The sequence below is a fragment of the Akebia trifoliata genome, chromosome 9, assembly GCF_017979445.1.
Source record: "Akebia trifoliata isolate Shusen 1 chromosome 9, ASM1797944v1, whole genome shotgun sequence".
NCBI classification, from domain to species: Eukaryota; Viridiplantae; Streptophyta; class Magnoliopsida; order Ranunculales; family Lardizabalaceae; genus Akebia; species Akebia trifoliata.
The window spans coordinates 27,088,437-27,106,392 of record NC_141383.1 but is presented as its reverse complement, the minus strand read 5'-3'; the positions used below and the strand labels follow the sequence as shown (position 1 = coordinate 27,106,392).

The 17,956-nt window shown below is 35.3% G+C and overlaps 2 protein-coding genes and 1 pseudogene across 4 annotated transcripts; 2 read left to right on the top strand and 1 right to left on the bottom strand.

The window, feature by feature from the left end:
* The first annotated feature begins 2,189 nt into the window (after positions 1 to 2,189).
* Positions 2,190 to 3,903, top strand: LOC147395177 (chalcone synthase). The gene is made up of 2 exons (XM_086453796.1): positions 2,190 to 2,491; positions 2,628 to 3,903. Exons 1-2 carry the CDS (start codon positions 2,314 to 2,316, stop codon positions 3,635 to 3,637), a joined length of 1,188 nt encoding a protein of 395 aa, XP_086309922.1. The 5' UTR covers positions 2,190 to 2,313; the 3' UTR covers positions 3,638 to 3,903.
* Positions 3,904 to 9,829: 5,926 nt separating this feature from the next.
* On the top strand, positions 9,830 to 14,461 carry LOC147395176 (Protein kinase superfamily protein). 2 transcript variants are annotated; one of them, XM_086454361.1, is made up of 9 exons: positions 9,830 to 10,310; positions 10,489 to 10,582; positions 11,194 to 11,411; positions 11,523 to 11,761; positions 12,115 to 12,241; positions 12,445 to 12,516; positions 12,704 to 12,911; positions 13,286 to 13,415; positions 13,989 to 14,461. In XM_086454361.1, the coding sequence occupies exons 3-9, from the start codon at positions 11,261 to 11,263 to the stop codon at positions 14,250 to 14,252; spliced, it is 1,191 nt and encodes a 396-aa protein (XP_086310487.1). In that variant the 5' UTR covers positions 9,830 to 10,310; positions 10,489 to 10,582; positions 11,194 to 11,260; the 3' UTR covers positions 14,253 to 14,461. The 2 variants fall into 2 exon arrangements, with proteins under 2 accessions (XP_086310487.1, XP_086310489.1); XM_086454363.1 differs by having other exon boundaries at positions 9,831 to 10,582; positions 12,725 to 12,911.
* Positions 14,462 to 15,276: 815 nt separating this feature from the next.
* On the bottom strand, positions 15,277 to 17,320 carry LOC147395175 (uncharacterized protein At4g14100-like; annotated as a pseudogene). Its single transcript, XR_015181589.1, has 2 exons — positions 16,795 to 17,320; positions 15,277 to 15,565 (listed from the first exon to the last, which is right to left on the bottom strand). The product of XR_015181589.1 is annotated as an uncharacterized protein At4g14100-like (transcript).
* Between the last annotated feature and the right edge of the window lie 636 nt (positions 17,321 to 17,956).

Below are 17,956 nucleotides of genomic sequence, written 5' to 3'. Positions count from 1 at the left end.
CCCTGTCACATCAGATCATGATTTTGGATGCCACAATTTGATTCAGATAGGATCCACAACAAGGTATGTTAAGTAACAAATTAACTTTATCAATTTGAATTTCATGATGTGGATCCCCACTTCAAGGTTTGTAGGGTAACGAACTTGATAAAGTAAGATTTGATGGATAACAAACTTCATAAAGTTAAGTTTCGTTAAAGTTTTTGTAATAAAAATGCAACATGGGCAAACCAACCTACTTTTTCTTCTTTGGGTTGGTGGCTAAAGGTACCCGATGAGAAAGAAAGGAAACAAAGTCTAAACAAGATAAAGAATAATTCGGTGGAGGTTCAAAACCTCCTTGTACCTTTATTTCCTTGGTAGTTACTTTCTGGAATGGATATATATAGAAACATTATTATGTTTCTGGGAATAAACAAATATTGGGCTCACCGTCACTCCCAATGAAAAATAGGTAATAAATTATTTATCCAACATGTATTTTGGGTTGTCACTAAAGTAAGATTAACTGTCCAAACTCCAAATAATGTTCCATAGGTTTCTAAGTTAAATGGCTAAAATTACTTCATTAATTGAATTAGATGTTGGCAATAGTGCCATCTGTACATTGTTTTGTGTGGTTATATCATGATACGATTGCCCAACCAAAATGTACTTCATGAAGGCTAATTGTTGTTTAGGGTTTAGAAATATAAATCTTAATTAAGTAAATTGGACAGTTTTCCAAATATATGGATGATTGTTTAGCTTCAACTCAACAAGTTTAAGTTGTTCATTTGTTTGATTGGGGTATCTTAAATCTGGATAATTCAATTAATTGAAAAAGAAAATTATGCAACGAATTGTATAATAATAGAAAATGGGAAAAAATAATTGAATTTATCGTATAATTAAGCATATATATATATAAACCTAGATAACAAATATGTATATATAGAATTAAATGGAATAAAGGTTGATGCTGATCTACATCATGCCTAAGATAAAATAAAAATTAAGACATCACATGTGCTTATATGCTTGCATTAATGTTAAATAGAAGATGGAAATAGAATTCATTTCATGTCTATATGTAATACCAAACATAACGAACCAAAACGATCCTCCTTATGGTGTGGTCACAGTTGTAGGACGAGTGCAATAACTGTTAAGGAAATTATTCTTTTATTACTAGATCTAGTTTACCAGAATTCTAATAGGACAAAAGTGGTACAGTTCCACACTTTGATTGAGATTTTGGTTCGAGTCTTAGGTCACTCCACCCAATAATAAACATATTGACCCAATGTATGCTATGTGTTGTTGGGATGTCAACGGGTTAAAGAATCATAATAAAAACGTTAAATTATTTTGTATTCCAATTCCTAAACTACTTTGGCTAGGATTCTCAAATTAATGGAATCAAATTGAAACTGTTAATTTTTTCTTTTAAAATTTTCAAGATTCTTATTTCTTCATTCCAATGGATTTTGGTTTTCAATTGTAGAAATTATTTTCTTTTAATAAAAGTTGCTTGATTAGCGGAAAAAAAAAAAATACTAAAAAGAATTGAATCGCATCTAAGGATTCTAATTGATTCCAATAATGTAAAAGGGATCTAGAACAAAAAAAAAAATTGATTTGAATTACATGGGTAACTGTTAACACCTCTAAATTATTGTTGTATATTGTGGGATCAATCGATCTACCAAAACAAACCTCCATTATTATTAAGAGTCGTGCTGGAGTGGCCTCAAGATTGTACTTCAAATTGCACATCCTGATATGAAAGGGTATAGTAACCAAAGATGTTTTTAGTCCCGTATCTCGACGAAAAGTATGTATGGTAAATACACTTTCAAAGTCAGGATGTGCTATATGAGGTACAATCAGCATTATTCTATTATTAAAATTAGCTCAACCACCTCCCAAAAGGGGAAATCGGTCCACTTGGACCTTTGACATGATCCTGTTATGATACAAACTACCAACATACTTCTCGGCTGAGATGGCCCATGGATCTGTTTCCTTGGGATACACAAATGCAAATCTTCATAAAAGATTGCATTTGTGCATCTCGAGGAAATAGATTTATGGTCATGTATCCCCTAACATGTCAGCTGAGAATTGACCGAGAGGAGACTTTCTTGTTTGAACATTTTATCACCTTTCTCTAGAGCACTATATAAATCCATCTTCTCACACTCACAAACTCCGTTCCAAGTCCACTCACATGCAGTAGAGATAGTTGAATTTTGAATTTTTTATAGAGTAGGAGTAGCTGTGGACTGTGGTGGAGAAGTTGTTCTACTACAACTACTACCAGTGAAAGACATGGTGTCAGTGGAGGAAATCCATAAAGCCCAGCGTGCTGAGGGTCCAGCCACTGTGCTAGCCATTGGCACTGCTAACCCTTCCAATTGTGTCTACCAGTCTGACTATCCTGATTACTATTTCCGAATTACAAACAGTGACCATCTCACTGACTTAAAGATCAAGTTCAAGCGAATGTGTATGTTTTTCTCTCCCAACTATTCTTTCTATCTATGATTAATTAATAATGACTTAACGTTTGTATTTTAATCTCTCTCTCTCTCTCTAATTCTATAATAATACATAGCTTGGCTTTGTTTGGACATGTAATACAGGTGAGAAATCTATGATTAGAAAACGCTACTTGCACCATACTGAGGAAATTCTCAAGGAGAACCCAAACATCTGTGCTTATATGGCACCTTCTCTTGATGCACGCCAAGACATGGTGGTCGTTGAAGTTCCCAAACTAGGTAAAGAAGCCGCATCAAAGGCCATCAAAGAGTGGGGTCAGCCCAAATCAAAGATCACCCACCTTGTATTCTGTACTACCTCAGGTGTAGACATGCCTGGTGCGGACTACCAACTTACGAAACTACTTGGTCTCACACCATCTGTTAAAAGGTTGATGATGTATCAACAAGGCTGCTTTGCTGGTGGGACTGTCCTTCGTCTCGCTAAGGACCTAGCCGAAAATAATGCTGGTGCACGTGTCCTTGTTGTATGCTCCGAGATCACTGCTGTCACTTTTCGTGGTCCCTCTGATACCCACTTGGATTCTCTGGTGGGCCAAGCACTTTTTGGTGATGGTGCAGCTGCTGTGATCATTGGTGCCGACCCAGACATGTCCATCGAAAGTCCACTCTTTGAACTTGTTTCTGCTTCTCAAACTATTCTCCCTGACTCGGATGGAGCCATAGAAGGGCATTTACGCGAAGTGGGTCTCACTTTTCACTTGTTGAAAGATGTGCCCGGCTTGATCTCTAAGAACATTGACAAGTGTTTGGTAGAAGCCTTTACCCCAATTAGAATCAGTGATTGGAACTCATTGTTCTGGATTGCTCACCCAGGTGGACCAGCGATTCTCGACCAAGTTGAATTAAAACTTGGTCTAAAGGAGGAGAAACTCAGGGCAACCAAGCATGTTTTGAGCGAGTATGGAAACATGTCTAGTGCGTGTGTGTTGTTTATTCTTGATGAAATGAGAAAGAAGTCCTTAGATGAAGGGAAAGAGACGACTGGTGAAGGGTTGGAATGGGGTGTGTTGTTCGGGTTCGGACCGGGTCTTACTGTTGAAACTGTTGTGTTGCATAGCATCTCTACCGTTGACTTAATTAGTCGCTAAGTCCTGACTCGTGACTCTGAGTTTGGGATGAGAATGAGACAGATGAACGGTTCTCTTGTTGGTTGGTAAGACTTACCTAGTACTATTAGTATTAGGCCCCAACTCCCAACTCCCAACTAGAAAAATAAATAATTATCATTTGTGTAAGACTATATATTAAGTCTAAGAAGATATTTGTGCAGGGTTTGAGAAGTATAATTTGTTTCTGGTTTCTACTCTAATCTATTTTTCATTAAAGCTATAATAAAGTTGCTCGTTTGTAACAAGTTGTCAAAGATATCTCAAATTAAAATGCTGTCTAACATATTATATTTTAGGAGATCTCAAAACCTAACTAGGTATTGGGGTTTTACTTTTATGTGCTGGTTAGCTATGGAAGTTAATTAAAGCAACTAATACTGTAGAACCATTTGTCAACCATGATCTTAGTTATACCAAATTAGCTAACAGATGAAATCTCTACAATTATAAGAATATAGTTGTGATAAGTGGACTACATTTTTCACTGTGTCTAACACTGCCCTGATGACGAGGAAGTGTGCACATAAACATAGATGCTTTCCACTCGTATCTCGGGGAAACACATGTGGAACACAATGAAAAAACAAAGCTCCTTTAGGATTTTCCTTAAAAAGAATGTATGCAATTACAAAGGAAGCTAGGATTTATGTTTAGGGGAGTTTATATTGTAAGTAAACCAACTTTTTAATAACCACTAAACATGTAATCTTTAACCGTACGTGAGCAACACATGGGTTGTGGACTATAACTATACTAGGGCGAAACCCAACTTAATCCATAAATAGTTAAAAATGAAGCAGTTGAACATGGAGCCCAGGTGTCACGACCGTATTCTTTCGAAGTAAGGTCGTGTAGCGCAAGGGGTGTCAATCCACTTGTAAGCCTGTAAAAATGATTGTACACCACAAACGTAACTAGCAAACAAGTAAACGAGACAACATGAAGTAAAGTCCGAAGGCAACTTTGTTGATATAATATTGATTACAAGGGGTAACGCGTTACAAAAGCATAAAGATGCGTTACAAAGCAATAGATGATCATATGACACGCGGGACTTCCACGCAGTTGGGCTTGATGGCTTCAGTCAACGTGGGTGTAGGCCGGGTGTCATAGGATCATCTATTGTTTTGTAACACACCTTTATGTTTTTGTAACGCATTACCCCGTGTAATCAATATTATATCAATAAAGTTGCCTCCGGGCTTTACCTCGTTTATTTGTTTGCTAGTTACATTTGTGGTGTACGATCATTTTTACAGGCTTGCAAGTGGATTGACACCCTTTATGCCGCACGACTTCACTTCGGAAGAATACGGCCGTGACACCAGGCCACCTACCTACCTACAATCTCGCATATATTATCTCAATGATAAACCTAATAATACTTAATTAATTTTAATCTACTAAGTTCTTCGTTAATTAAATATTGAACTTTTCTAACATGTGCCCATCATTGCATTAATTAGGGTTTTTTCTATCAAACAGATGGTTGCGAAAAAAAAAAAAATTTAGTATAAATTTCTTGAGATACATTTTTCTTAGGAATCCCTACTATCTCAACCATCAATCTCATGTAGAGCCTCAACATTTTTATTTTTATTTTTTGCTAAGCAAGCAAGATGATTTGTATTAGATTTGTTAAAAAATGTACATAGGGAGGACCCTAACGAATTACAGATTGAAATTGAAGAAGATCAAGCTTATTTCCATTATAAGCATTTTTTACATTTAAATGCAATTTGATGACTCGATTGAATATCAACAATTGAGGGTTGTGAGTTGCTGCAGCAGCAAGGGTGTCTGCAATTGCACTCGCTTCTCTCCAAATGTGAATTACTCAAGCATCTATTTTCAAAATCATTGTCCTTGCCTTGTGCACCCATTCGTCTAGTCTCCAAGAAACTGATTGACTTGCGAGACCTTTCACTATAATTGCAGAATCCATTTCAATGATAATTTTTTTTCCAATTAGCTCAATACTCTCCAACACAACTACCAAAGTACAGTTTTCTGCTATGTTGTTTGTCGCCACTCCTAAATTCCAATGACCAGCTTCCACAAGATCTCCATGTTCATCAAGAAGAATGGCAGCACCTCCTCCTGAGAGGCTTGGGTTACAGATATCAAGCTAGAGTGACTTTAAAATTCATGGCCATTCATGCTCTAATGATGTGGAGGTGCTCACAAATGGAACCATAAATGCTTTTCACTTTTGTCCTGATGAAAGCATCTAATTGTTCCATACACACATCCACATCTGCATAATGTGAATCGATATAAATTTTAAAGTCACTCTAGTATTTTTCTTTCCTAAAATATTCGATGGATAAGAAGTACCACCACCCATTACTTTTTGACAAAGGTTTTCTTTACTAACTTGGTAGGATTTTAAGTCTTATATATTAGGGGTCGTTTTGCTCAAATGGATTACCACAGCCCTCTAGATTTCATTGAAAAACTCAAATCCAATTTTCTTTTCTTTTCTTTTCTTTTTTTTCAAAAAATAGTTTCTTTTGGGCTTGATCCAACATTTTGAAAATGGACAGCTATCGAACTTCCACCTAACTCCAAAATTTAAATTAAAATTCAACAGTAAAAAATAACATTTTTTTGAAGAAAAAAAAAATTCAAAGTCTATAGAATTGTGTCCTCTACAACCTCGAAGCATCAAATCACATTTTTAGATGTCACAAGGTGAGCTAAAGGACCCTTAGTTTTCATCCTTACATAGTAAGACTAGTCGGACTGTTGCTTTGTCACACACCTTTGGAAGAAAAACAAATATTGGGGCAAATACTTTTCCAAGGCCAAGCCCATCTTGGGCCTAATTTTGTGTGCATGCTTATGCAGTCAGAATAACATGTGGCTAGGACCTCATAAAACCTATGTTACCTAGTTTGTCAATTCACTCCGTTTGAATTTGGGTTTGTGGTTCACCACTTTAGAATGGACTATCTCTTTTTTTAATTCGCTTTGGTTCCTTGGCTAAATGGGTACGCTTGTGCATATAAATAATTCCAGTATACAAGTTACAAGTATGATTATAATGTAAGAACAAATTCCAAGTTAAATAGAAACAAATTAATATATCGAATTGGATCTGAACCTTACACCTATCAGAATTTGAGATTGGTTTAGCAGCTAAGCAAGGAATTTGACAAGTCTGCTCAGCATAGCACGGCTAAGTTGAGCTGAGTGTCTACCCATATCCCTTGGCAGGGAAGGGTAGACCAGACCAGAATAATAAGATGAGTAGTCTTATTTTCTTTGAGTTCAAATTGAGAGGATATCCCGAGAACTTAGAGTGGTTGATCGCGCCAATCACGTTCTTTCTTAAAGGGATCATTTCCTTGTGCTTTTCATTATAAGTCCAGGTATTTAGGAAAAGGATAAATATGAAATCCTATGAGTAAGGAAAAAAGGGTGGCCAGTCAGGGAAAAAGGTCGACCTATAAATAGTAGAGGCAACCTCTAGAGAAGAGACAATTTGGAAAGGGAACAAAGCTTGTAACCATTACTTTCTATTACTTCAATTCTAAGTTGAAATGTTTGGTAGATAACACACCGGTGCCCCAGTTTACTCACAAAGAGCCCATCAACGAAGAGATTTGAGTTGTTTGAGACAAGGCAACAAATTTACAATTACAATACTAATTCAAATTCTAAATATAAATAATGAAAGAATTATAATAAATTACTTTGGTTCACCAAACAAATTAAAAAATTGTTATGAACCAACATCCTTTGGTTCGTTGAATGCAATCAAAATTTGATGGATTTATGATTTACTTGATTTTACTAATCCAGTCCAATCCATACCATGAACTAAGTATGTTCATACTGATCCATGGTTGGGACTTGTACGAATGAATTGCGTTAATTGTATTAACGTAAAACACAAAACATTTGTTGCTTCTCTTGATAAAGAAGGCAGAGTAAAAAAAGTTATAACATACACTATTAAGAATCAAACAAGTTACCGAATCTAATGATTAGAAGTCATTTATCAATTAAGTTGCAATAATTTAGAGCTTATACCATGGCTGAGTTGGTTTAACCCATTGCAAAACAACTTTGAGGTTGTGAGTTCTAGTCTCAAAAAAGGTGACATCAAAACTTGGACTCACATTAGGAATATATTGTAATGTCCAAAAATTTACCAACTTTATTATTATTAAATATTTAGGATATCCAATGTCTTTGTCAAGAAGACAGAATGATAAACAAATGATAAAATGACGTGGCTGACACGGCAAGGGCACAAAATCCTAGATTTTTCCATTGTGTATCCCGAAAAAAAAGATATGATTATGTGCCTTTACCACATCAGCCACATCCGTTTTAGTGTGTACATTTATCACGACTTTAAAAGAACAAAGAATGTCGTTGTAGTCGTACTTATCTTTATTATTATATATGAATAATGATGAATGCACACGACCGACATGGCAAAGGCACAGAACTATACATCTTTTTCTTATGTATCCCGATGAAAAAGATCTATGATTGTGTGCCCTTACCACATCAACCTCATGCATTCATCACAACTCATTATATAATGAGAGAAGGTAAAGTTGAAGTAACGTCAAAATTTGAGTGGTCATACATGCCCTCACTTTTATATTTAAATTTACAGTCGTGATTTTCTAACGCCCCCTCTTACATACGTCTCTTGACGTAGCATGGGTTAGAACCACAGATCTCTTTCCTTGGGATACACAATTACACATCCCCCATATATTTGTAATTGTGTATCTCGAGGAAAATATCTACAATTCTAACACATGCCACGTCAAGGAGCGTATGTCAGAAGGTGAGGGGGAGTGTCAGAAAATCATTTTTCTTAAATTTAATACAATAAAGGTGATTTTTGTCAAAACCCTTTAAACAAAATTTTCAATTACAAATAAGCCCTGGTAAATGTGTGTTTGCACATGTAACCTTCCAAAAATAATACATTGTATAAAATAAGTGTTAGGTTCATAGGATCTCTTCTCAGTTTAATTTTTATGATAGGGTGGGAGCCACAATTGCACTTCCACATTGAAAAAAATAATAATAATAATTGTGAGTCGTAGATTTGTATGTCTCAGAATACACGATTGCACTTCCACAAAACAAAGTGTATCCCGAGAGAACCGTGTATCCTAAGACATATAGATCTACGATTCCTAAACTTGTCCACGTAATGGAGTTGATTGAGCATGCCACCTGGCAAATCATATTATCTAGACTATTTAATCTCAATGATCCGAATTCTTGTGCCTACTTTACAAAAAATCAATTTGATCAATGCGCTTTAACCATTGAATCGATCATGTTTGCATTTGGCTTGAAGCCCACCAATTTAACTATTATCAATCTCATGATAAGATCTTTTATTTATTTTTTGGGAACGATTTGATTCAAATGCTAGTCCACCAAAAGTAGGGCCAACATTTGCCTGGGTCACGGGGCCGAATAATCTTCCACATGGCAGATTAGGGATGTGGATGTGGTAACGTTACCCAAGTACTGGAGTATAAGATAGTTATTATTTTCCAAAACAGCACAACGAGTGATTTTTTTTTTTTTTTGCTCACAGCCCAACAACTCCTATGGTGCTGATGATACAAGCAATAGAGAGAAAAGTTCTCTCTCCAAATTTAAAAAATGGGAAATACAACAGCTTTCTAGATTTCATTAAAAAAACTCATGGTCAAAGATAAAAAATCTTTCAAGTTAGATCCAAAGTGTTGAAAATAAATGAGTATGAAGCACTTAAATTTAAAATTGCAATCTAATATAGAAAATATAATTCTTTTTTAATTTTTTTTTTAAATTCATGGAATTTCGTCTTTGAGAACACTGTGGTATTGGATCATGTTTTTTAATATCACAAAATGATATAGTCAATAAATTTTATTTTTTCATCATGTGCGTCACATGATAAAACAAGTGTTGCGTTGTGAGAAAAAAAAAATCACTCGCCGCGCACCATAAATGATGTGGGCTGGGCATAAGAAATACATAGACGTCAGCAAAGTGTGAATTTGGAAGTCACTCCTGCATTTTCCTTTTTTTTTAATAAATAAATAATTTTGTTTTGCTATAATAATTTATTTCCAAATTATCCAGTCTCTCTCTCTTGTTTTTTTTTTCGATTAAATTGCAATTTTATTTACACAGTATCAGATATCCATGTTGTGGCATTATCAATCCAATACTGTCAGTCTGTTACAGCACAAGAAGATGCCGTGGACAGGACATAGATGACAAATAAAACCCAGCAACACATACAAACAACTTGCAACACTAGAAAACCCATTTAGAACTACTTTACAGCCCACATAAATAAAACCCAATCTCTCTCTCTCAAGTCTCAATCCTTATCTTTTCTTCTTCTCCATCTTCAATTTCTGATTTTACATAGTGGGTTTTATTTAAAACATCAAAAGAAAAAGAGGGGTGATTCAGTTTTTTTTTTAATTTTGTTGGTTCTACTTGTTTTGAATTGTTGGTTCTGTTGGGTAAAGAGTGGTGACCCCTATGTGTGTGTGCGGGTACGAGGTCACTGTCTGTCGGCACTGTCGGTATCCAAAAATATTATAGAGAAGGAGAAGGGATTTTTATTAAATTATACAAAGTACAATTGAGATGCTTCTGTGGTAAGGTAAGAGGGAATTGGCTACAGTAGTCAGTGTCCCCAACACACAATCACTTGGTGGATTGATTCAGAATCAGAGCCTTAACTAATTCGGGCTTGTTCTATTGGTTACAAGTTCTCAAATTGGTCACAATCGAAACTGATTGTAACTGTTTTTTGGATCCCCATATCCATTTCTTAACAGAGCATTTCTCGTTTATTGATTGTTTGGATCCACTTGAAGATGATTTGAGAAGAAAATGTATAATGGGTGAATGGAGCAGTAGATATTGCAACAGGTATGTAGTTTTCACAATTAAATTGAATAATTTTAGACGATAACTTGTTTCTTCTTCTTTTTTTATTTCAAACATGATCATACTTCATAGAGAATTATACATGTATTAGTAAGGAATGCAGATACACCATGAGAAGGGGTTAGAGATTCCTGTAGCCAAATAGTGAAATGTGTCTCCATTGAAACTTTTATTTCTCAATTAGGAAAATAGTTGACATGTATCTTACCATGTATATTTAGTTCTTTTTGGTATTTAGCATTGAATGTTTGGGGAATAAACACATCCCTTTAATAAATCCTAGATCGATTTGTTAATTTGCTCCCTATTTTTCATGCTTTCAGTACTTAATTGAAATCATAATAGAAACTTGCCTATTTAAATTTACTCCTTTGATTCTAAGTTCACTCTCCCATTAAGAAATTATTTGGAATTTTCAGATTCTAAAGCACTTTCTAACTTCTTGTCATCGCCATTGCACTTGTATTTCCCAAATCATTTGTTAGAAATCTAATGGCTTTGATTGTTTGTTGCTGTTTTCTAATTGGAGTTTTGTGTTCCCACCCCACCCTTTCTTTTTCTTTTCTTTTCTGCTTATGTAATTTATATTTCAGGTTAACTGTTTATGAGTACATACCCTGAGATCACAGTTCTGCATTGCTGAAGTGTGTCCTATACCAAATGTCAAGGAATCTTGCAGCATTACTTGGAGGTGTTGCAGGAGCCATGGTGTTAGTAGGAATTGTAATTATATTTTTATGGTTCTGCCTATTTCATAGAAGGAGCATTTCAAGAACTTCTGAGACAGGTTCCTCTGATCCATCCCTTCAAGGTAGTGCTGCATGTGCAACTAACATTACTTTTAAGAGGATAAGGAATTTTTCAAGTTTATTGAGTTTATATAAGGAAATATGATTTTTTGTTTTTTTCTGATAATTTGCAGTGGGAAGAAACATCGAGGTTGAGTTGTCTTTGACAGGAGCTGGATCTCTTCCATCTAATTCACGAGAAGCAAGGTCTTTTATGTTGGAAGAATTGGATGTTGCTACAAAGAACTTTAGCAACACAAATTTGATAGGGGAAGGAAAATTTGGAGAGGTGTATAAGGGTTTGCTTCATGATGGAATGATCGTGGCGATTAAAAAGCGAGCTGGTGCACCTACTCTGGAATTTATGACAGAGGTAATAAACACCTTGGATGATTTACAACTACAACCAATTGTCTAAGGACTTCACAAGATATAAACATTGCATATTAGCAAGTTGATGTGGCATTTATTGCTTTAAGTCCTTTTTAGTATGAATAAATTTCAAATTCCCCTTAAACTATTTATGTTTTTCATAATTGTAGTTTTATAAGGCTTGATCATTTTTCTTTCTTACAGATTAATCATTTTTTACTTCCTTCATATCGTGTTGGCAAATTTGCCAATGGTGATCTTTTTTTTTTCCCTTTAATTCCATAAATTTGCATTCCTGCTTTTTTTTTTTTTTTTCATGTTTTGTCTTGGATGATTGAGACTATTTCCTATCAGGTACGCTATCTTTCATCCATTCGGCATCGGAATCTCGTCAGTCTTTTGGGTTACTGCCAAGAAAATGGACAACAAATGCTTATCAATGAGTACATTCCCAATGGAAGTATTTCCAGTCACTTATATGGTAACAATTCATTCACTCTTTTATCCACTTATACTCCTTGTCTTGCCTTACTAGTCTTCAACCTCTCCCCCTTCATTGAACTAATTTATGTGGATATTTTATTGTGTATTTAATATTGACTTAGTATGCTTCCTGCATTCTTTTTCGTTATATTCTTCTTTGCTCAAATATATAGTTCCAAAATTGTTGTTTCTCTTTGTTAGGTCCAGGTCAGGTTTCCAATGAGAAGCTAGAATTCAAACATAGACTTACAATAGCTCTAGGGGCAGCTAAAGGTGATCCTCTGCAAAATCAGTGAGCATTTGATGGCTTTCCTGGTATTAATTTTTTTTATTCTTAGTAAGATAAAATACCTGAAGATCTTTACTTGGGACCCACCAAATTATTTTTTTTGTATACATAATTAATCTAAATCTCCTCTTAAGGATCAAAAAGATGTTTGAGTAATCCTGCCCGATGCAGTCCTGTTCATTTTCTGTGCAGGTTTGGCTCACCTTCATTCCTTGAGTCCTCCTTTGGTACATAAGAATTTCAAAACATCCAATGTCCTCGTAGATGAAAACTTCATTTCTAAGGTTGCGGATGCAGGACTCCTCAATTTACTTGGTAGAGTTGAAGTTGCAGGTCCATCCTCGCGAACAATGAGTGACGACATATTTCTTTCACCAGAGTATTACTCTTCTTCCAAGAACTTTTTAAGTATTAAATCATTTTTTTAGCACATAAATATCTCACTATTTATGATATTAATCATATGCATATATAAGGAATCTAAACAGAAAAGCTCTACAAGTATTTACAGTAATGTAACACATTAGGAAACTCAGATTGACACTGAAACTTGACTTGAGCCATTACCCTGCCAAGTCAGAATTGGTGACTCAGAGATTACTTGCACGTGGTTTTAAACCTTTGCAAGTTCCATCGTTGATGATTATAGGTCACTAATATTTTTCACTTTCATTCCAGCATAGAAGAAGATCCAGTATCATCATCACTGGTTCTTTTGTATTTTATATTTATCTAATCCATTTATGTATGTAGGGTACGAGAGTTTGGGAGATTCTCAGAAAGAGGTGACGTATACAGCTTTGGAGTATTCCTGCTGGAGTTAGCAAGCGGGCGGGAAGCTCAATCTGGATATTCAGAATCTGATCAAAGCTTGGTTGAATGGGTATTTAAGAATCTTAAATCTAATGCGTTTAAATTGATCAGATGTTGTAATCGTCCAACATAATGACTTCTTCTAGGCTATTCGTTAATGCAATAGATAAAATGGTTGCAATCATTGTATTGGGTTTAGTTTTTTAGGGTGGACTCGCGGGCACCTGACCCCTTGTATACACATCATGCATGCTTCCAAGAGGGGAAGACCATTTCATCCTTCTCCCAATCCTGATGGATAGTACTCGTCAAAAACATATATAAAGTTGGGATAATCTTATTCCCCAATACCAGGAATAAGGCATAAATGATGAGGATGATGTTGATATGGTGGGGCTCATATGGAAATCATGTTGGACAATCGAATTATATTGTGTTCTCCACGCATTGAATATCATCCTCATAAAGAAAAAGAATTCATTCTGACATTCATAACCTCATGAAATGTCATTTCTTTCAAACACAATATACATGCAAACATTGAGAAATCAGTATAACTACCTATTGAAAAAATAAGTTTAGTTGTTGATTATCCTATTTTTTTTTATATTTATTTGTGGTTTCTTTTGTGAACAATGTGAAGGTGCAAAATTATCAAGACTCGAGCAATATCTTGGCAATCATCGATCATAGATTGGGAAACAGTTTCACAGCTGAAGGCATAAAAGAGTTCATACAGCTGACAGCCCAGTGTGTTGATCCCTCTAGTCAGAGGCGGCCACCCATGACTTACGTGGTCTCGGAACTTGAGCGGATACTCGAGAGAGAAGTGAGCTTGACGACCATCATGGGAGAAGGTACCCCAATCGTAACCCTTGGAAGCCAGCTATTTATGGCGTCGAGATAAGAGAAAGAGACAACAGCTATAGCTTGTTTGGCCCTACTGTGTATTAAATTTTCAACTGTGCAGCAGATATGATCCATAGCTGTTTGGTAAGTGTATAAAAGAACAGCTGTCTTATTCTTTTTATTTTTTTTTATTTTTATGTATAGATGTAGAGAAATCGTGGTATACAACATTGTTTGTTTAATTTGTTGATTATTTTTTCTTCTTTTTGATCGGTATGTACACATTATTTGTTGTTGATTATCATATTGAGGATTGGGGTTGGTGTGTTGAATAAATACATAAATGATTGTTTTAAATTCAATAATGTGTGAGATTCTTGAAATCAATGATAATGGCTACATCTCCTTTGGGAGAGAGATCGGTTTAATTTATCATACTCATTCGATAAACATTGATTGAGCTTTCGTACCAAAATTTTGTGGTTGGTTGAAAGAATCTTGCAGATCTTCTGCTAATTATACTGTAATCATATCTGCTTTTGCAAGTCAAAGTTATTTTGTTTAAATGATCTTCACCTTGTAGTATACCTTCTAAGCTTTGATGCAATCCAATGACCTTATTATAAATTCAACTCAAGTCTCAATTATGTTGAGGATCCAAGTTACTTATGTTTTTGAGTGCTCAATCAAGTTTCTTTATTAATGACTTTCTGCAACATCCATCATTTATTGACTTTCTCTGCAAACAAGAGAAAATGAATATTCATAGCTTTGTGTCCGTCCTCCGTCCCTTTCTGTAAGAAGTTTACATGAGCCTCCTATCAGCATCAATCTCTATACGACGTTTGACATTTTTCAATCCTCACTCACCCATATATCTCTATCTAGAAATAAAAATATAGTAATAGATAGACATTAATATTTGTATCTATGTGGTAGGTCATAGATGTCTCTCATATGTGTCAAATGCATATAATGATTTAGCTCATCTAACTATTTGTTTAAACTAGGACTTAATTTTCTAACCCATCCCTTCCCTAACAAATCATTGCATTTTTCTCTCTCATTTCCAAATTAAAATCTGTCCAAACAGCCACTTTATTCAATCATCAATTCATAGTCAAGATTACTGTGACTGTATATGCTCATACAATCAACAGTTTAAAGCATCATTTATGTATTTAGGTTTGAAGTGAACCCCTTAAATATTTGAGGAGCTCTTCAAATGGAGTTTCCTAGTGTCAAATTTGGGAAGTCCATCTCTATTTACATGCTGGGATTTATCCGCGCTGAAACAGTAAGAAGGCGCCTGCACCTGCGAGTCTTCCAGCACTGCACCCACCTCGTAAGTCATAACGTGAGTAGATATTCCTGCCAAGTGTACATCCCCATAATATTAGTCGATGGTAATGGTATCACCCAAACATTATCAACATCAACATCAAAGCCTTTTCCAAAAGATTTGGGGTCGGCTAAATAAATCTTGTTCCTACATTCAATTATGTCCAAGCGTAATGTGAACTTCTAAATTTTAGCTTATATGGTAGTATGGATCGGTTACCTATTTAATGTCTTGGAAAACTGGAGTTATTCTATGTGGTCCTCCAGTCTCCATGGTCATGGTAAAATTTTTACACTACTACATTAACCTGACATCAAATCTCTTAGTCATGGTAAAAATTTTACACTACTGCATTAACCTGACATAATCCTCTGACGATCAAGTTAGAATTGCAGAAGAAGAGATTTTCTAGATTGTAGCTCGAGTAAGGAGCGAGCCAAAAGATCCTTCTCTCTTGTTCCTCCCTTCTTTATATAGGATTTCTCAGAGAATCGAGTTTCCTCTTTGGCCCTTCCAATTCCGGGAATTGATCATGGGGGATCCCATGATTGAAGGGATTTTAACCAAATTAGGATTATTCCCCTTTTGCTCCGGGGATTTTGGAGTTAGATACGCACGAACCGAGATCTGAGTGTACGCACTGGTTGTGCTCTGCCCTGTTATCAAGGTAGATGTCTATCCCTATCCTGCCCTCCTACTGGGCAGGTTTGCACACTATTGACCTACTCTGAGTACCACTTGCCTTTGTCAATCGCTTCCCTACTCTCCTAACCATTGTCCTGGTCACGACATGTGTAAGGTCTTGATGAAATACGGATTTTACCCTCTAAAGTTACCAAATAATCATTGTTGGGGTTTTATTTTTAAAACTTAATAATGTGGATGATAGGTTAGATTTTTGGATAGTTTTCTTAATTTGTATGTACAAACCAAATTGTTTTTTCAATGTTAGTCCACAAAATGTAATTCATGGCATGGTATTTTTCCTAGGAAGACTAAAAACATAAATTATGAGCTGGTGTTTCATCTTTTGCCCATATGGGCATTCTGATCATTTTGAAATCCAAGAAATTGAAAGTTGTTTTTACCAAACAATAATCCCACCACTTGTCCAATATGATTGCCAAATGACAATCTAACCCCAAAAGCACCTTGGAGTAGTTGAACTTCAAGAATCTGTTGTGGTGTAACCCAAACAGGCCCTAATTAATTACTATAATATAATAAAATAAAGTAAGTTAAAAGGTAAGAAGCATACCATCATAGAAATCCCATCGTACAGGTGTGTTGGTGACGACATCCTCGTAATACACGATGAAATCAACCTTCTCCCACACATTACACAAGAACCCATCTGTGTATTGTGTCCCAAGGTAAGTGGCTCCATCAAGCCAATTTGGACGAAGGATACCAACCTCGAAGTGCATAATCTCACAGTAGTACTCAACATTCGCACCTCCTGGAGTCAGCGTATAATAGAACGAAGTCCCGTTGTCCCACTCCACATCATACAATAGCACTCCAAGTTGCTTCTGAATTATATTTACGTTTTTGCCACTGGGCCAGTCGTACGTACCATAGGTTGCTCACCTGTAAGTGACCACTACTCGTCAGATTCATGAAGAGAAGTGCATGGAATTGTTCAGGCCATGGTGTGGGAACTGGACTCGACTCATTCCATTGAATCGTCCGAGTCGTCTTCAGTAACGGTAGAAGCATCACAATCGAAATAACGAGTTTTATTATTATGCTCTTCATTCTTCCTTCTCTCTGTCTCTTCCCTTCAATAAGAGTATATATATTTAGTTATCTCTTGGTTCTACTAATTTGTTTCGTACTTACGTGGCTGAATGAGAATCGCAAAATCAACTTTTTCAGATTTGCCACGTGTTAAATGTTCACCAATAACTAAAGATAAGCTGATCTAAATGAACAGAAACCTTCTGTAATTGCCGCCATGAATTCAGATTCATTGTTTCAATAATGAAACATTTCCAGTAGACATTCTCATTAATATTCTTGTCAAATTGGCTATGGCTTTGCTTGATTTTATTTATTTCCCAATCAATCTACCGTATGATAATTTCCAATCTTACATTTTATGGGAAACTAAAATAATAAAAAATTTAAATAAAAAAAAAAAACATTTTCTTATGGAAAATTTACCAAAACATGCAGTATATATATATATATATATATATATCAATTATTTACCAAAAGGGTGAACTGTACTTCTTATTTCTAAAAAAGGTAATTTACCATTTTCAAAAATATTTTATTTTACCAAAACAGTAATTTTTTGAAAATATTTTATTTTACCCAAACAATAATTTTGATATTTTTGCTATCCAAAATACCTTTTTCATCGGAAGGATCCTTTTAATAAGAGATCAAAAAAGGGTATTTTCAGTAACATAAAT